Source organism: Pollicipes pollicipes, unplaced genomic scaffold, assembly GCF_011947565.3.
Source record: "Pollicipes pollicipes isolate AB1234 unplaced genomic scaffold, Ppol_2.1 Scaffold_7261;HRSCAF=8764_pilon_pilon_pilon, whole genome shotgun sequence".
NCBI classification, from domain to species: Eukaryota; Metazoa; Arthropoda; class Thecostraca; order Pollicipedomorpha; family Pollicipedidae; genus Pollicipes; species Pollicipes pollicipes.
This window is the reverse complement of record NW_023597054.1, coordinates 10,970,225-10,990,153: the sequence shown is the minus strand read 5'-3', so window position 1 is coordinate 10,990,153 and position 19,929 is coordinate 10,970,225. Positions and strand designations below refer to the sequence as shown.

Genomic DNA, 19,929 nt, shown 5'->3' with positions numbered 1-19,929 from the left:
CTGATGCAACAACGGAGCATTACACAAAGCCATACATCTCTGAAATGCTTTCTTAGGCAATTCAACAAAGGAATGAGCAAATTGTATTGACCTAGTGTCAGGTATGAAGGTCAGACCAGGGTCAAAACCAACCTATTTCATTACTCTAGGGCTTGCTGTATGGGATAGTTTCTGGAGTTCATTTCATTTCATTCATTTCATTTCAGTTTATTGATAGCAGGAGCTGCATTCTATATCTTCCATGAACTTCTTAGAGGTCAAAATAGGTCATTGACCTAAAATGACCCTGGTCAACATTTGGTTTTCAGGAGCATGCTGTCTGGCATAAACTTTGCTGCTTATTCAAATGCAAAACTCAGAGCAGTCTTGCTTCAGATTCAACTTCAGAGTCAGGCGGATGGATTCATCCCCATGCCTGCTACACCACATCAGAAGTTTTAGTTTTAAATTATTTGGAATCAAATCTTTATTTTAACCTTCATTAGCACATGCTCTTCAGTCATGTCAGGCCAGTGAGTTGCTATGTAACCTCTTAAGGTTCACAGAACAGTCATTAATAAAACTCAGTGTTCTGATTTTTCATGGCAAAACATGCATTCGTAAACTAAGCTGAACCTGGTGCACACAAACATTCCTCAAGGAACCAGTTGATCCTGAAGAGGTCAATGACTTGTCTAGGGTCAGATGAATATACAGCCTATGGCCCTTTTGAACTTTAGATCAGATCTTGGGGACCATTTGGCATTTGGTATGACTAAGGATACAATGATGTGCATGTCTGTAATTATCACAACTTTTGAGCTTGTTCCAAACCATTACCATTTGACCTAGAAGTTTTTTCAAGGATGCAATAAATGTTTGAACTATTGTCCTTAATACCTGTAATTGGTGGTGACATGGCTGTATGATGGTGAGTATTTTGGTTAGCTCATTTGGTGGCCATCATCAGGTGTTATTGAGTCATGGAAATCGCTAGAAGAGTTTGGCTTTCAGCCATACACATGTTACAGTATAACTCTCCATAATCTGAATTTCATCATTGCAGCTGTCATTGGGTGTTAATTTGGCGAGGTTTGTTTTATGACATTCTAAAAAAATAGCATAAAACTATTATGTCTATCATTATGTTATATTGCCAACACAATTCTAGAATAAACTATATGGTATGGTGAGCTTAACAAACAAATAAAACAGCACTATGTCACAAACATGGCTGCTTTGATAATTCCATGCCATAATGCAAGTTTGCATGTCAAGCATATTTTCTTTGACCAATTTGTAATAACATCATGCCTGCATGTGGTAGAAGCTTTCATAGTGAGTATGGAAAGGGCTAGAAGGGTTTGGCTTTCAGCCATACACATGTCACACTCTAACTCTCTATAATCTGAATTTCATCATTTTGGCTGTCATTGGCTGCCAATTTGGGGAGGTTTGTTGTATGACATTCTGAATAAATGACATAAAACTATTCTGTTTATCATTGCTGTCATATCACTAACACAATTCTAGAATGAACCATACAGCATGGTGAGCTGAACAAATAAATAAAACAAATTGGGTGCTGGTGGGGGGTGGGTGGGTGACAGGGGGGACTGAAGTGCATTATGAGCATATCATCCTAATTGCTGGATCACCCTTTTCTGGGTTCCATGCAACCCAGAGTGCAAAAAATAACAAAAACATGATATACTGAAAATGTGAGGCATAGCAGCAATCCCCATTTAACAGTTTCAGCAATTAGAAGCAGGAAATCTGAGACCTCTGAGTCAGGTCCATGGATGTCACTTATTTCAGCCCATAAATAACCATTGTTTCTAGGAATGTGATGTTTTAAGTACATATGCGCATGAATGGTTTCAGACAAATTTGTTGAAAATTTGGCACAATTTGATCTGGACCAAGTCTGGCTGTTCATGCTCCAAGTTACATGCTCAAAACATCATGTAAATCAACAGGACAACAGATCATTGTTTGCACACTGGCATAAAACTGAAGGCACAACTTTAACGCTGAGACACTTCTACTTGTAATGCAGGACTGAACCATACCACAGCCAATTGTTTGGCTTTGAGGGAAGAAAAGCAGCTTTTCAAAATAATATTTTTGCATCATTCTACAAAAAGAATACAGAAACACTAGCTGGGTCCTTTTCCGTGAAAAGACTTCAAACTTACCAATAATTCCAGCACCTCACGGGCAGTCTCTGGCTTCACCCGCAGGCACGTTGACTTGCTAGCGCCGAGTGCAAGGCTTGGTCTCTCGATTTTACCTCACCCTCTTTTCACGGATTCGTATGAACAGAGGCGAGGCCCGTTCAATCATATCATAGGCCCAATCATACCAGTAACGCCCCTGCCAACCAACACCACAAGAGTCAAGATACCACAACAGGTACACAACGTACGAATGGCGTTTATATACCCATCACGTCCACACACCAAGTACACAAATTCACAACACAAAGGAGCAACCCGCCGTCTTTACTGAGCACCGAATGTTGCGCAGGCCAGACATTTACTAACATAGTAGGGGCTAGGATTTGGAATAAGCGGTTAAGTTAGAATCCTCTCTGCTTTATAGTTAACTATTGCCAATTCTATGTGATACAGTAGGTTTAACCATGCTAAATTTTTAGAGTTTAATTGTAGAACCTATAATTCAAGATCGTGTAAGAATTTTTACACCGGTCTCTCTCTGAAACGATCTACAGCATACTGAATACCTTAGAAGCAAACCCATATCACGTGAAGTATCAGCTGATTTGTTTTGAAATGCTTCTAAATCTGTTCTTGCGTTCGGGCTGTAAGCGGTGGTCAGGTGGGGGCTTGGGGCCTATTTGTGGGTTTTCAGCAACTTTCCCTGCATTCTTTTCTGAAATAAGATTGCTTATCACTACAGGTGCATTGGAAGGTGAGTGTTCGCAGTCTAGTTGCTCAATCCGCCTGACCAGAGGGACACACTGCCACCTTTTCGTGTATTGATCAACAGAAAACAGTTTTTTAATCGCAAGACTAGGAGATAGCTGTTCCTGTTCGAGTTCATGGCATGTGTGGCAGGTGGCCCAAAATAATGATTAAGTTGCTGGCTGCCTCGGCTAGGGTTATGTATTGTTTGATACCACACTGCCGTATTAAAGCTAGCCTCCCACTGATTTTTAAAGTCTATATTTGCCAGTCCTTGAATAATCCATCCACTGTTCCAGATGCGTATAGGACATCAGTGCACTTAACTTTGCCATTGTGTGTATCAAACATGGGCTGGGTCAAATTACACAGAATTTCTAAGCTATCTTTCTGTGATAAAATTTTGCAAGTGTTTGTTGGAAGCTACTGTTTGGAACATCATAAGTCCATGAAATGTTGCCTTTTTGTTCTGAAACTAGTTGTGGCTATGTGCTAGTATGTAAGCACTTGGATTTAAAATGTGCCTTGCTAAAAGTTTTGTAATTTGACTGCTGTGCGAGACATTTTGGATCAACATGTATTCATTACATTCTGACATTTTGGTGCAAAATGTCATATCTATGCAAATGTATAGTTTTCTCTGTATGGCTTGTAATAAGAATAACAAAATTATTTAATAAGTAAATACAATTGAATTATTCAAAATGTCTCCATCATATCTAAACTCACTCTTATAACAGTAGCAAATACAGATGCCTTCTGTTTAGAAGATCACTATATGGCAAAGACAAAAGGTTTAACACATGCCTGGATGACTGGTTGAATGTTCTCCTTTTGGTTTGGGGACAGTTTAACCCCCCAAGATATCACAAACTAAGAGAGCCAGACATACCACATCTAAAGGGTGTGTTGGTCTACATATGAACTTACTTGGTTCAAATTTTGAGGTTTGTAGACTATGACCATTAGGCCAAGTTAGGTCAAACAAGATCAAACTCTTGTGTTGTGTCCTAAGTGCCCCAGACCTTTTCACACAATCACTGTGAACCTAGATGCTTGTTGTAAGCAAAGGATCACTGGTGCTCATTCAGGCTCAGTGACTCTATTTGACCTTTTTAAGGTCATAGGAACCAAAATCATACAAGACTGCCTTGATTTTTACATTTAAGAATGCATCAAGGATGAGGCTAGCCAGTATGTTCCTAAAAAAATTGATCTAGATCATTTTAGGTCAGTGGCCTATTCTGACCTTAAGTCTATGGAAGATATCCAATATGGTTCTTGCTATCAAGAAATTCAAAATTAGCACCAGAAAACTACCTTGTACAGTATGCTCAGGAGTAAGAATAGGTTTATTTTTACCTTGGTTTAATCTTTGTGCCTAACTCCAGGTGAATGGAATTTGTCAATTCAGGTGCTTTATTGTCAAATAAGCTATATCAGTGATGTACGACTTCATCTAACACTGTTGTTGCTTTAGAGTTAATGGTTTGCTAGAAAATGTGTTTGCTGAATCCATTGCCTGACTTTGATATGCTGTAGGTTGGTGACTTTGTAAAGTGCTTCTAAATTTTTGTACTAAATGATCCATTATTCCATTGTCTTTGTTATGAAAAATGAAGTGGGGCCATGCCACACCATTTGGAAATATTTATGGGAAAACATTTGGGGGCAGTCAAATTAAACCCCCCAACCCAGCGGGTGTTAAGCTTGACTCAACATCTTGAAAGTCTTGCCTTGTGCATTATTAGCTCATAGCAGTGTGCTTGTGTGCATTATTAGCCCATAGCAGCAGCCATGCTGATATGTGTCCAGATGTAACAGTGCATGTTAGGTATACTTCCTTGGCTTCAGCTTAAGAAAGCAAAACATGCAGTATCATTTCTGTCAGCATTCATTAGTTGCCTCCTACCTTTGTTCCAGCTTTGCAAGCCCGCCATGGAGTACTGGCTGATATCAGCCCCTGGTGAAAAGACCTGCCAGCAGACCTGGGACTCACTTCAGAATGTCACTGCCAAGCAGGGTGACCTGTCAGCAAACTGGAAGTTTCATATTCCAGATTTGAAGGTAAATGATTTACAGAGCTATTCCTGTGTGCTAATATGAGATGAGGGATACAAGACTGACTGACTGAGACCTGGGCCACAACCCTGTCACATTTTACAGAGACCCTGTACTGGCGCTTGCTGGTGGAGGAGTGCAGACTGTCTTAATGCTGGGTGTAGGTTCACTATTGGCTCAAATTTAGCAGTTTTTGAACATGAACACCCCACTTGTTGTGCAAAAATTAATTCACTATGGAAAATTGTCAGTCACTTGTTGCCCTATTTTCAATGTACCGCATTACAAGGAAAATTGTGAAGATGGCATATTATGTTTGGGTCCCATGAAAATTGGATGACTTTGGTTCAGATCTACTGGCTCCCTGTGTGTAATAAGATATTAGGAGCCTAAGCCAACACTGGAGAGAGATGAGCGTAGGGGTAGGGAGGGAAGCAGAGTACAGAGAGGGGGAAGAGAGCTCTGATAGCCTGGGACAAAAAGTGGATGGCTTCAGCTGTCAGGTACTCACAGGTAATGATCGTCAGCAAACAGTTAACTGTTATCAGTTTTGTGGAATCAGGCCAGCCGACTGTTGGCAAGAGCGGTGTTGAGTTTGACTGTTCTCCTGGGTAGAGTATGCTGTCACGTGACTTGTGTGCTGTGTAGTGACTGGGTCAGTGTGTGACGCCTGGCAGGACCGTTTTGGTCGACCGTTTTTTCCTGGCTTTACACTCGAGTGTGTTCCAGGTTGGCACGCTGGACCTGTTGGTCGGTCTCTCTGAGGACCTGGGCAAGCTGGACACATATGTGGAACAGGTCATGAAGAAGGTGTCCAACTACCTGGGCGATGTTCTGGAGGACCAGCGAGACAAGCTGTCTGAGAACCTGCTTGCCAATGGAGGTTAGACGCTGTCCCCTCTGCACAGCAGCCGGAGCTGACCGGTAGCTAGGGTAGCATTGGCTCTGAACGCTTGTCTTTGGTGCGGACATTTAGGATGGCCTTGGAAAGTTACAGCATTCCATGACAGCATACATGCCATGGGCGTAACTGCCGTAGTGAGCCCATACTGTGGCGCACGGTGTGTTCAGGAGTCTGATCATTTCAAACTGGTCATTGACAAGCCGTAGATTAACCATCTCTCTGCTGTACACTGTGTACAACAATTGTTCGACCGAGCCTGACACACCGATGGCTGTTCGTGTGCTTCCACCAGTGGACCTGGCCACTTACATCACGCGTTTCCAATGGGATATGGCCAAGTATCCCACCAAGCAGTCGCTCAAGAACATCTCTGACATCATCAGCAAACAGGTGTCTCAGATTGAGGGCGATCTCAAGGTTAAGGCCAACCATTACAACAACCTGAAGAGCAATCTGCAGAACATCGAGCGAAAGCAGACGTAAGCAGTGCTCCGTAAGCAAAACAATAATTGCACTGAAAGGGTCAATGGAATTTAAAGGTTCTCACAGCTACGTTATGTAATGTTGGGGGCGTCCTTCACACAGGCGTTCACCAATTTTGCGCGGGCTCGGTCCAGTTGCTACTGCCATGAATAATACAGTGTCGCGCCCCATTGTTTATCATCGCACCAACTAATGAGCTGGCGGCGGGAGGCGTGTCCGCCGCGCTGACGCAGCCGTGATTTTCAGTGGCTCGCTGCTGACGAGGAACGTCGGCGATCTGGTCAAGAAGGAGCAGTTTGTGCACAGCTCGGAGTACCTCACCACGCTGCTGGTGGTCGTGCCCAAGTACGTTGCCGCTCACCGGTCCGGCTGATGGCCGACGTCCTGTCCGCCCCGACGCGTGCCTCTCAGAGCTGCCGCCAGGGGCGCTGCTCGGTCGGTGTCGTGCTGTGCCGCTCTCCGCCTGCGGGCGGCTCGCGTCAGACCGGCGGGGCGTCTGTGCAGGCGGCGCGGCGCCCCGCTCTGTGAGCAGCGCTTTGAACGGTCGGTCCCTGCCGGCAGGATGTACTACCAGGACTGGCATAACAAGTACGAGCGGCTGACGGACATGATCGTGCCGCGCTCCACCCAGATGGTGTTCGAAGACAACGATCACGGCCTCTTTACCGTCTGCCTCTTCAAGAAGGTGGTGGACGAGTTCAAGCAGAAGGCCCGGGAGAACAGGTCGGCTGGGCTGCCCGGTCGCGATCGCGACTTTGTTTCCCACAAGACCATCCTTCAGGCTTTGCGTGGTGTGGGGGACTGGCTGTCCCAGGCGGACTCTTTGTGGGCACGCTTTTGTCTCCAGTGTTTCTACTATTGCCATTTTTGCTTCGTGCCTGCTGCTCTCATAACACCTGTCTTCCCCGAAACTTAGCAGATCGAGTGTAACGTTCGTGTTGTCATGGAAAATAACCGAGTCACAAAACATCTTTACATGTTAAGTGATCCAGGAAATGGACAATGACAGACTTGACCTGTCATGTACAATCGTAACGACGGACGGTGTAATTGTGTCCATTTCTCGCATTTTTGGTGGTCTTATAGATAACTGATCGTCCGAATTACCAATCATTTTCACGTCCCAAATCGTGCACTCAAAAAGTGTCGCTCAGTGGAGAACGAAGTGACGATTCAATTTAAAATGAAAACTACCCAATTATCGAGTGAATACATGCCATTTCTTAAGAGTAAGTTTCTGGAGGAAGGATGCAAAACCTGCATTTTTGTGCTGCTTAGTGTGCAAAAGTATAGACTTCACGTTGAATTTATTTTGCCGCAACCGTGCTTTTTCAATTTGGTTTCAAAATTGGTTCACGTGGAAAGATCGCAGAATCCCCATAACAACATGAAAAGTGAAGAACTAGCCATCTCCCCGAAGAGGAATGCCTTGTCCGTATTATCTACTGAGCTATTATCCTGGACTTTGCCAGGTTTGTGGTGCGGGACTTCACCTACAACGAGGAGGAGCTGGCGGCCGGCAACAATGAGTACTACAAACTGGCCTCCGAGAAGAAGAAGCAGCTGGGACCGCTGGTACGCTGGCTCAAGGTCAACTTCAGCGAATGCTTCACCGCCTGGATTCACGTCAAGGCGCTGCGTGTGTTCGTCGAGTCGGTGCTCAGGTGAGCGGCCGGGCCAGCCCACGCGAGGCGACACACGGTACTCGGCGACGGCGGTTGCTGAGTTTGGGCAGCACAGCACGCACGTGGGCCGACGACGTGTCTCTGCTTTCTAAGGCTTTTCTCGGCGTCTGATATTGTTTGATGATCTCAGCAAAGAATCGTCTTGCAGTCGGTTCTAGTATTGTTTTGCGGTATGCTCGTGCCAAAGCTTTAAGCGTGCTCTCTTACTTGATTTACTGATAATGCCTTGACGTGTAAATGTTTATCCATATTTCGTGCGATCTTTTTACAATAAACCCATCACTTGCGATCCCACGTATGCGTGTTGCCCAAAACCGGTATGCCAGCATATCAGTATATCATTCCAGTGAAGCTTATCGTACAATTTCAGTACCGAGAGAATTTCCACAAAAGGGACGGAGGGCGTTCGCTCTTGCATATGACTGTCGAAGTGTTGTCTCGACGGCCGGGACTTTGTGACAATTCGGTCATGTTGGCGTCATCCGTGTCGAAGCGTTGTCTCGACGGCCGGGACTTTGTGACAATTCGGTCATGTTGGCGCCATCCGGCGGTATTGACGGATGTCGTGCCCTCCGTGTCTGGGGCGGCGGGCAGTGTGGTGAAAGTGTTCGCCGTCGGCGCCGGTGGGTGCGGCCGTGGCTGTGCCTGTCACGCGGTTCTGGCGGGTCCCCAGGTACGGCCTGCCGGTCAACTTCCAGGCGATGCTGCTGCACCCGCAGAAGAAGACGCAGAAGCGACTGCGGGAGGTGCTGAATCAGCAGTACGCCCACCTGGACTCCACTGCCTCCAGTGGCGACAAGCACGAGGTACAATTCCACACCAAGCGCTCCGTATCGTAACTCATGCGTCACTAGTGATTGGCACACACCGTGTGGTAATAGTTACGGGTCATCTCAGTATCATAGGCGCAATATTGGACCAGCAACAGATAGGTGACTGTCACTGGTTTAGTGTTCAGTGTGCCATTCTGTGATCGATTCAGGGTACTGGAGAATGAAAATGTCTCTGCGTTCCTAATGCTGTGCATACGTTTTTAGGTGATGGACATTCCTGGACTCGGCTTTGGTACCGGCGAGTACTTCCCTTACGTGTACTTCAAGATCAATATTGACATGGTGGAAAAAACAAATTAGGCTTCGGCACATCGGAGCTTAGCAGGTGTATGATACGGTGTGATGTGATGTATATACGTGCGAGAGCGCGGTAATCGGAGACACAAATGTAATCGGCGTGTGGAATGATTCCTGGCAATGGGTGTAAGACGTGGCCATCGGCATGCCATAAGCGACAGTAACTATCGTGAATATCTCCAGAATTGTCTAGCATCTGACGCGGCAGGTATTTAGCCGCATTTCTCGGTTCTATAGCTACATTCCAGATTGGTGCTCCCTGTGAAGCCAACTCGGGCTGCTGCCGACGAGGCCGACGCGCGTGCGACAGCCGCGGCGGGGGTCGGCGCGCCGCCGCCCGCCAGCGGCTGCCTCGCAGGTGGCGCCGTGATCGTCGCGCTGATGCTGGGGGAGGGCGGCGGGCGCGGGAGCGGGGCTGCCGCAGCCGTTGTGAGATGCCGCTGTTGTGTAGTGGCGCGGATGTGGGTCGCAGACTACCGGTAGTGCGTCGTCGGTGATTGTGTGTATCCAACTACGCGAAATAAAATGTGCAATGTATGTTCCGACGCGTATTTCGGAATGCCATGAGGACAAGGGGCCGAAAATGTTACCGACGCAGAACCGGATTCGCGTCTGGTTCTGCTTCAGCGGATTTGACTCCGACTCTGGCTCACATGGCATGACGCCTATTTGGACGACTATTGTATGATGCTTATACTTATTTATTCGACGCTTATTGGACGCTTATATCACGGAGGAGCTCAGCGCAACATGGTGCGACTCCAACTGTGGGTGGGCGATGCACGCTCAATTCTGAATTGGATTCCACTGGACTCTGCTGGTGGCAACAGCTTAGGGGAAAAAACCTTCTCCGCGGGCTTCGTGAAAGCCTACATGACATCGAGGCATACGTCCAGCTACATTTTGATGTAATTTGGATGGTACACGTATGGAGAAGCCTGCAGATATGTCCTGCTGCATTTTTATTTGAGTCTCACTGATACTCCGTTGCGTCGACTCCTGTTCCAACAGCAAAGCAGCAAAACATTGCAAGAATTTGGTCTGTTCCGATCCGAACAAGTGGCTAATTGAATTGATGTTTTTCATTCTTCAATAACATCGTTGGCAATCCAATATCCGTTCTGCTCAGGTATGAAGACCGCCGATGCTTGTGAGGCTGCGCCTCGGACAGTGGATGTGATCTGGTCTTCATCCCGTGCTGATGCACGATGGCTAACCGGAGCTAAAAAACTGCTGTATCCGAGCGAGCTATAAAGCGATGATGTCCGCCTCGGTTCACATTCAGGGACCGGCGTTGTCAGGCGCCGCGGCCGGCAGTGTGTGATCCGCGAGGAAATCGCGAGAGCTCGTATGACGTCCCCGAGCCGGGGCTGAGGCGTGCCTGCGGGCGGCTGGCTGAACCTCTGACAACTTACCGGCTCGCCGCTCGATGTAATGAACGCCGTGGGTTCAGCAGACCACCGCTGTGGACTCATCAGGCTACCGTTATGGGTTCGTCAGGCCGCCGCCGTGGGTTCGTCAGGCCATCGCTGTGGGTTTATCAGGCAGTGGGTTCAGCAGGCCACTGTGACCGGTGGTCAGGTGAGGAGGAGTCTGCAGCGGCTGTCGGTTGCACCAGCTCGGGCAGCGCTGCACCTCTTCACGGCACCGTGAACGGATCTGTCGATCAGATTTGGGTCATCTTCAATAAGTCTGACCCGGCCCGACAAACGGCGCCAGGTCAGGTCACGCGTTGGTCCGACATACCTGTTACAGGGATGCTCAACTGTCGCATTGCCCAGCGTCACGTCGCGTCACTCAGCGTCAGCGTCAACGTCACTCAGCGTCGCAAGCATTGCCCAGCGTCACGGACGAACCCATCGAGTCGACACTGAGCTGTCGCGTAATGCACGGGCACGGGCGTGCAGCCACAGCTCTGGCAGGAGTAGGGGGGACACAGGGTAGACAAAGGATCCCTGCTAGTGAAAGGCCCCAAAAAGAAATCGCCGGATATGCCCAACTTTTGGTGAGGGCATACGTTTTTTAACATTGTCTTTAATTTGCCTTCCATAACTGAAATAGAAGTATGAAATTACCGCGAGACAAATTCTGTCTGAATTTTATGGTTAATAAAGCGAAGGAATCATACGTTAAGCAATTGCATGAAATAAATCGCCGGCGCTCTACGTTTCAAATAATCTAGTGGACCCTTTCTTAACAGATAGAACTCAGAAGCTTTGTCTAAATTTGTATCTGATTACTATAGAGATATTAGGGACCCCGCGAATGTAGGTTGTAGGCATGTCGAAATTGATGAACAATTTGCATTAACATGGATAAACTATATTTTGTTCTGGAAATGATCAAAATTCAGTCAGAATAGATTATTGATGCCTTATGTAACGCAGTTTTGAACATGCGCGCTTGCAAATCTCACTAACAAAACCTCGACTCCAAGCGTCGCGGTCTCCATTGAGCGCGCGCCGTCGGCCCTCCGGCTTACACTGAGCCGTGGCCAACGGGCGCACAAAATTATGACGCATCTTAAAGGAGTATCTTTGAAAACTCTGGGATATCAAATGGTACGTTTAAAAAGTAGCCCGGGCGTATATTTCACTGACGCGATTTTTACGCAAGCTGTTCAGCGCACTTGCAAGAAGCATTATTCACGTAGATAGATAATACAGTAGCAATAGCCTTATCCCTCGGAAAAAAAAAACAGGAGAATCGAGATATAGATGGGTTGATATTTCGGCAACATGCTTTTATCGAAACAATGACAAAAGAAGGAGTTCAGAACCGTTCAGGAGCCGACTGTTCGGTGTTTCTGGTCTCTGGCCCAAATAAAGCAACGCTCTGTCTCTATGGTCCCGCGTCAGGAAGTGGACCAACGTGATGTGGTGTATCCCTCCCTTCCCACCAGGGCGAGGAGCTGGCGACCCCATATATAGCCCCAGTAGCTGAGTGCATCATAAAGCCCCGATGACACGGCCATAATCTAGGGGGGCAAAGATAGCGGTGGCTTTGGTTGCAGTTTTCGTGAAATCGAACGGCGTTGGCCACTGCAAGTAACGCCAGGGGGGCGAGCGCCGAGCGCGCAACGATGACCATCGTAAAGTGATGTCTCTAAATATATGTCAAGATCAATTCGCACGGTTCAAAAATTACACTATACATATGGGATACTATATGGAAGATTTCTTTTAGAACTTTGAGGTTGTGTTCTGGACACATAACCAGTTACAGCAGCATGAGAAAAATAGATTTTATCCTTGCTCTTTCAGTTCCACCAGATTTCAGTACCCCTTCGCCGTGCTGTGAAGATCAGTGCGTTATTGTCATCGATCTAAAAACCACACAGGTGAAAGGCACATCCGGAATGTTTCTAAATGTACGATGTGGTTTCTTGGAGTGTTCAGAGGTACCTCGTTCAGATGCGTCGCCATTTTCGTCCACCTGCTGAGCGCGGCCTAATATTAGCCTCGGGCGGACACTAGACGCCAGGCCTGTGGGGACTGCAACGCCTGACATGGAGTTTTTTGTTGCTAAGATATGCGAGTTCGCATGCTCAAAACTATGTTACATAATTTGCACCATTACTGGATTCTGACTGAATCCTGAATATATCCAGACGAACATGGTCAGGCCATGTTAATACAAATGGTCGACCCATTTCGAATTCAAACGACATTCGCGGAATCCTTTTTATCCCTGTACAGCCCGGATACAATTTTTACAAGGTTTCTAAGTTTTATCGGTATAAAAAGAGTCCATATATATATATATATATATATATATATATATATATATATATATATATTAAAGCTAAGGAAAAACATGTCCTCAATCATTAATGGGCCATATCCAGCGATTTTTTGGGCGGCTTTTTAATATCAGAGGTCCTTTGTCAACCCCGTGCCCCCCCCCCCTCCCTTGCCAAGGCTCTGGCTGCGCCCCTGAGTTCTGCTCAAGGGATGACTCAATATGTATGCAATGAAGTGTTACAGTATAGAAAAACCCATAGTTCCATGACAGTCAACCAGTTCAGAGAAAGATGTACGACCTGAAAGTTCGATCGTTTCGGGAGCAGAGCTCCACCCGAGCCCCTGCGGGGCATGACCCCGAGACGATGCCGAGTGCAGTTGGATTCCTATTAGAGCCGGGGATTCGGCGTATTTGGTATTCAAATCCCAGGGGATATGAAGTCGGGTACATGCTTCTCGGATAAGTGTAATCGTATAGATGTGACTGCATCGAAATATTGACCACACACGCTATGCCACAAAGGACAAAGGACGACGGGGGGGGAGGGGGGGGGGAGGAGGCAATGGTATGCGTGGCGAACTGGTAAAACATGCACATCTTAATCAAGCTCGAAAAGGAAATATCCTCTTTGAAAATGAGTGAGCACATGCGCGAGCTCATCAAATAAAATGATAGGCACGCTGACAATAACAACTCGTCAATCAGACGGCATACACAGAACAACATCCATTTTTAAAGTGATACGTACCCAAAACATACACCCGAGTCGGCATGGCGCCGGCTCTTCCAATCCGGAGGTTGGTGCTCCTTTCTCCTCCTCCCTCCCCTCCTCGTCCTCCGCAGGGTGCCCATTCGTTTGGCCGGGACGGCCGCTGCTCCTCGCTCTTCCTCTCTCCCCTCCTCATCCTGCGTCGGTTCACGCGCGCGTCCGGGGCCGGCGGCGCCGCGTGACGCACCGCCTGCTGGCGCGCCTCGACCCGGCCGCGGCCGTGTCCGTGTGAGCCGGGCCGAGCCCAGGAGGCGGCGGCGGGCGCTCAGTACCCGCCCGGGCGCCGACCAGCAACGTACGCGCTGCGTGAGTGGGGTTTCCGGAGCCTGCGCGGCTCGTGAGTGGCGGCGGCGGTGACGCGCCGGGCGCTAGGGTCGGCGCGGGCTGAACCGGTCGCTGAAGCCCGTGGTGCAGCCGGACCAGCCACCGGAGCTAGCGGCGCAGTCGGACCAGCGGACTGGCTGGGCTGAGCCGCTGTGCTGCCTGCGGAGCGGAATCGCTGTGCGGACGCTAGTGAGGCTTCGACGCCATCCGTCCCGCGGGTCAAGGCCAGGCGCGCTGCGTGTGTCTGCCTGCCGGGGGTGGAGTGTTCGGAGCTCGGCCGAACGGACGGCACTGAAGACAAACGAAACCGAGCTCCGGCCTGTGTGCGGTTGGACCGCCAGTTACCGGACACGTAACGGCGTCAAGTGCTGTTTGTTTGCTCGACTTTGGAAAACATGACAGGTGAGGTGTGAACTAGCACAGCTGGAGTGTAACTTCCGCTGTAATATGACACCAGTAGCACCATTGCACGTTGTGCCCTTGATTGCTTCGGAAGGATAGCATGCGTACACGCAAGCATCTCACGCAAATTATTTCATTGTGTTAAAAAACAAAACAATCGTTCGCTGCACGCCCGGGTGCGCGCCCTGGTGCGTGTATAGCAGACGGTCAGACCATGCTTCACGGCTGCAAGTCCACGCAATGATGGCTCGCCCACAGTCCGAACGGTCCGACAAATTCAAGCTGGCAGCACCAGCCGACATATCCGCACGGAGGTCTGCAATGCACTCGTCTATGTTGGGAGTTAAAGAATCCTTTTCTAGGAATTGCGAACGCCATTCGGTACCGTTCAGGTGCATAAAAAACTCCCGTCAGAAATCCTGATCTGCCTCACCCTGGCGTGCGTTTAGGAGTCCTAACGTAACGCACCATGGACGTGCGGCCCATGTACATCCGTTCTCCCCAGTCTGTCTTCGGGAGCCGACACCGCTTACCTCTCAGACAGGCCCTGTGTCCCCAGTCATTTCAGAACCCCAGTATAGCCGGTCAATGCATGCCGTTGGGGCGGCGCGCCGGCGCCGGTCGGCCCGTGCCGGCGCGCCGAGGCCCGTTGTGGTCGCCGGCGGCCAGCCGGCCTCGCCAGCCGGAACCGCCCGTTATCCCGTGACGCCGTCCGACGGAAGGCCGCGCCGCCGGCCGGGATGTGGCGGGGCTGGGGTGGGCTTGTGGCGGGCCGATTGACCTGATCTGACTCGACGACAGCCAGCCTGACAGGGCTAGCCTGACGCAGCCAGCCTGACACAGCTAGCCTGACCCGCCGCCGGTGGGCCTGACCCAACGGCAGTCAGCCTGATCCACCGCCGGCCAGCCTGACCCAACGACAGTCAGCCTGACACAGCCAGCCTGACACAATGACAGCCAGCCTGACCCAACGATAGCCAGCCTGACCCAACGACAGCCAGCCTGATCCACAGGCGGTCAGCCTGGCCCAATGACAGTCAGCCTGATCCAACGCCGGCCAACCTGACCCAATGACAGTCAGCCTGACCCAATGATAGTCAGCCTGATCCACCGCTGATCAGCCTGGCCCAACGGCAGCCAATAGGAACGCATTCATCAGCAAATGTTTTTTTCAGGTCACACACACACACACATTAGTATCGGGAACAGACAGAACAGACGTGGCAGCTTAGAAGACTCGCAAGCCGCGATGACAGCGCAAAGGGAGCTGCAAGGTTGAATCCGTGGAACTGCAACGGTGCAACTGCTTTTCTCCAATTCGGTTACACTACACTAACACGCAGTTAGAACGCACGCCAACGGAGGCATGCCGCGATGCGCGCCAGCACACGTAAACCTGGCGCTAACAGCGTATCACACTCGTGCCCCCGATCTCAGGCGAGACTGTTTTAATGCCGTCGTGAGTCGCCCCCCGGGACCTGAAACAATGTTTTGGGGATGCAAAATTGACTTCGTGTCTGCTTGGACTAACGCCTGCCACAGCTGTCCACAAGTGGGTGTCACATACATGTGCTTATGTGGCGGGACACACAGGGGGCACAGTTAGAGCTCTTGATTGGTCTTATTTTCAGGAGCCCGTCCACTCCAGTCCACCAACCCCAAGCCCAACCGCCCACCAATCCTTTTTTCTAAATCACTGATCTTACTCGACCCAACCAGTCACCGCAAATATATTATACATCGTTGGTATTACCCATCCATCCAATTTCAATCACACCTCAAAATGGGCAAATTTGGTGCTATTCCTTTGAGAGAAAAACTAAAAATAGATTCCCTTGCTGCACCCTATATGCTGAAAAAGGATAAAAGGTGGAGAAAAAAGGCATTCAGTTCCGAGTGTTCTTACGTCTACAGTTGTACCAGGTTCTCCAGCCAGGAGTCCTGGCACGCATGCAGCCTGGGTAACCAGACCCGGTGCGAATGACCCGTTGCCTCAATGATGTGGAAGTTGCTGAACTCGGTCATGTTTTCGCTGCCCGCCCAAACGGAGCGGTGTGGGAGTTCTCCGGCCGCGAGCGTCACGCTCTCAGTGTGTCATGCACGTTCAGCGGTGCGCTAGCGCTGACGTGCCGAGACTGGCCGCCGCCAGTCGATACCGGCCGGCGTCGGCGTGCATGCAACTTGCGGCTCAAGCTGCATGTGATGGACGCCATCCAGTCCTGTCAGCCCCACATTTTTCATTTGCCCGCGTCACGTGCGTATGTCCCGCCGAGATCCCGGAGGGGAAGTGCCCGAGGCTACTTTCCGTGCCGCCCTGTGCAGCCCTCTAAACCAATGCTGGTGCCTTTCATTCCGGAGGTCATCCATGTTGCTGATCTCGTGATTTTCTGAACCGTGCTAGTCGGCTGTCTAGTACCGTGTCATATATTACAATTTGCTTCAACCATCTATTTCTATTATTGCGCCGATAAAACATTTCGCATAGCTGTTTTCGCTACCGTTGTTTGACGTGGGTGGAATTACAACACTTTCAGCATAGATTTGAACGTTAGCGGGCTGAATACACTTCAAAGAGCCTAAAAATCAATTAAGAACTGTAAAGTATACAACTAGAGCAACCACGTATATAATCCCACTGTAGTGCTCTTACATGTGTCTGACGTAGTTGCCTTCCCCCGAACGTAACGTAAAATTTGTCCGAAAAAACCGTTTCAGGCACTTTATATTCAAAATATTTGTTTTGTTCACGCGGTGGAATATCATACTTTGTCCGAGGCCCATTCACACCAATTCATCACATATTTTACGAAGCCGCAAGAACTAAAGTTTGGTTCCGTCCGAAGGTCATCGGTGTGGTGCTCCATTCCTATACTAGAGTGACCTCCAGCTCTGACGGTTCGCCGCTCCATACGCAGGTGGGCAGTCGCTCAGCATGCGTGGCAGCATGCCACAAACTCCTGCGCGTCCACTGGCGAGTCGGACCGCCGCCCGGTGACGGAAGCAGGAGCGGGAGCGGGAGCGGGAGCGGGAGCGGGGACCGGCCGGACCGCCGCCAGCGCCGGCCACGCCGCGCCTGGACCTGCTGTCTGGCATTCCTCGCCCCCACCGGCGGCGGCGGCGGCTTTCTCCGGCGCTGACCGGCCCCAGGGGCGCCCGGTAGCTGCGTGTGGCCGGGCTGGCGGCCGGCCGCTGACCGGCCTGGACCGGCGGACCTCCCACCCGCACTGGGGTCTAGTCCGTCCTCCCGCAGGCCGCTGCCCGGCCTGGACCGGCGGACCTCCCACCCGCACTGGGGTCTAATCCGTTCTCCTGAGCATCGCCCAACCAAGCGCCGTCTGTCCAAGCACCGCCCGCTCGAGCATAGTCCGAAAGCGTCCAAAACAGCCACAACTGTGCTGATCAGGCAGGCATATCCTGTGAGAGAATCCCGAACACAGTGGGTCGCGGCAGTCCTCCCAGCAGGTATGTAGGACCCACAGCAGATATCGTACTTATTCGATTAGATTTACCTCTTGTCTTCATGTAGACATACAATCGGATAGCCCTGAGTGAAGGCTGATATTCATTTTTGTCGTTGCTGTGAGTCCATTATCATACCACCCCCGCTCAATATAACCAGGCAAAGCAGCTCCTACCGAACTGTTGAACGTATCCCATCATGTAACTCGACCTAAACACGTGCAAAGACATAGGTTCACAGCCTGCTTGTTGGTGACAAATGTGCTTGTTTTGGTTCACAAGGCGGGGAAAAGAAGCATCGTTTGATATCCCAATACATGAGCATTGCGAACGGTTGGAGACCGACGTCCGCGCCCGACGCCACATGATCACATGGCGTGGCAAACAGTCAAAGTCCAATCCAAACATCGTGCATAACACATGAGTGGCGGACGTGTTCCGTGTACAGTTCTGCTGATCCAGTTCCACGCATCAGACCAGCCCCGGATAATGAGGAAAACACAGCACGACTGTGACCCTTATACAGTCCGGCCAGTAGCAGGAAGCGTTTCTCTGCTTTTTTTCCATTTCACGGTCCAAGCCGTGAGAAGGCGCCTGTTTTCCTGGAATCAGTCCGTTTTTGCCTCGCCTCGACGCATTTCATCGAATATGGAGCCTCGCTTGCGCGGAATCGGAGCCAGTCATCGCACTTCCACGCAGAATGGCGCGCTTTTCAAGGACAAACACGGGGTTACTTACTGGAAGCCCTTCCGGTTCGTGTTCCTCCCGCCTGACCAGATGTGAGGCACGTGGGGAGGAAGTGGCTGCGGGTTCCTGAAGCGCTGGCTGGCCTTGGTATGGCGTGAGCTGGTCACGTGTGAGCGTCCCCGTGCGGCCGGGCCCCGGCCGTGCCAGGCGTGCCCGCCGTGCGGCCGGTCGAAGCGTTACCGTCAGGCAGCGGGGCGACCGCTGTCTAGGCGGCTGCCGAGCGACGCTAGCCGCCGCTGGGGCGGCTGCCGGGCGACGCCAGCCGTCGTCAGAGCGGCTGCCGAGCGACGCAAGCCGCCGCTAAGGCGGCTGCCGAGCGACGCTAGCCGCCGCCAGGGCAGCTGCCGAGCGACGCGAGCCGCCCTCGGGGAGCGGCGTCGCCCCGTTTCGCCGCACGCCCGGCTGTGCCTGTCGGCTGCTTCTTGCCGCGCTCCCCGCCAGTGAAAGTGGCCGCGGTGCCGGGGGCGGGCGAGCGGTGCGCAGGAGGTCGGCCCTCCCCTCCGGGCCGCCAAGCACACTCCGGCCGAACCCGGGAGTTTCGGCCGCTACGCACCCGCTGCAGGCAGCGCGGCGGCAGCGGCGGCCGGGCGAGAGGCACCGCGGCGACGGTTCGAGGTCAGGGGCCGGCACCCGGACCCCTGGCGAGCGTGACCCGCGACATCCTCCTGGTCATTGTTATTGGTCGGATGCTTACCGCCCACAGGGCATGCCGAGGCTGCCTTTGGCTATTGAATTTGCCTGAGAAATCAAAGGCTGGGGCATGCTCCATCGTCATTTGTCATGACAACAATATCTCAGAATGTCACGTTACATCTACTTGGAGCAGAACGAGGTTAAAGTTCGGAGCAAAACACTTCATGCCGGCTGGTTTTTGTAGTAGACACCGACTGCTGCTCATTGCGCCGGCACACGGAGAGCTTTCGCTGACCCGCCGCGGCCAAATGTCGCCCAGCTGGATCGACGCTTTCGAAGGGAAATGCACGCGGACAGTGTGCTGGGCCATTTCTCCGCACGACTGCGTACGGTATATCCGATTCAATGGAGAAACTGGCAGATCTGGCAGCCGCGTCCACTGCGTAGACAATGCCAGGCCGGTCCTTTTCCCAGCAAACCGAGGGAGAGTTACGAGCTGGTTTGAACGGAGCTCTTGCAAACGAGTTCAAGTCTGCGTTTGTCACCCGCAGTAATGATGGCAAAAGAGGCTCTATGCGATCGCGGTGAAGTCAAAGCAAATCGCCATCGGTTGATGAGCCTCTCTCTACACAGGCTTATGAAACCTTCCCTTCAAGAGCAAGAGCACATCGTGGTGGTGTAA

At 50.6% G+C, this 19,929-nt stretch overlaps 2 protein-coding genes across 2 annotated transcripts in view; both read left to right on the top strand.

Moving 5' to 3' along the window:
• The first annotated feature begins 2,884 nt into the window (after window positions 1-2,884).
• LOC119112035 (V-type proton ATPase subunit C 1-A) lies at window positions 2,885-9,711 on the top strand. Its single transcript, XM_037235996.1, has 9 exons — window positions 2,885-2,913; window positions 4,830-4,973; window positions 5,697-5,850; window positions 6,164-6,350; window positions 6,601-6,699; window positions 6,916-7,077; window positions 7,827-8,018; window positions 8,713-8,845; window positions 9,077-9,711. The coding sequence occupies exons 2-9, from the start codon at window positions 4,845-4,847 to the stop codon at window positions 9,170-9,172; spliced, it is 1,152 nt and encodes a 383-aa protein (XP_037091891.1). The 5' UTR covers window positions 2,885-2,913; window positions 4,830-4,844; the 3' UTR covers window positions 9,173-9,711.
• Window positions 9,712-13,928: 4,217 nt separating this feature from the next.
• Window positions 13,929-19,929, top strand: part of LOC119112980 (uncharacterized) — a 21,988-nt gene continuing 15,987 nt past the window's right edge. Inside the window, exon 1 of the mRNA XM_037237284.1 lies at window positions 13,929-14,408. Within this exon, the coding sequence (XP_037093179.1) occupies window positions 14,402-14,408 (7 nt within the window). The 5' untranslated portion in view covers window positions 13,929-14,401. The remainder of the gene's footprint in view (window positions 14,409-19,929) is intronic.

What these genes read in the sequence shown, in the direction of transcription:
- LOC119112035 (XM_037235996.1), top strand. Translation starts at nt 4,845, where the DNA reads ATGGAGTACTGGCTGATATCAGCCCCTGGTGAAAAGACCTGCCAGCAG. An exon ending in GAACCTGCTTGCCAATGGAG is followed by an intron (nt 5,851 to 6,163) that starts GTTAGACGCTGT and finishes TGCTTCCACCAG; the next exon opens with TGGACCTGGCCACTTACATC. An exon ending in TTCGTCGAGTCGGTGCTCAG is followed by an intron (nt 8,019 to 8,712) that starts GTGAGCGGCCGG and finishes GCGGGTCCCCAG; the next exon opens with GTACGGCCTGCCGGTCAACT.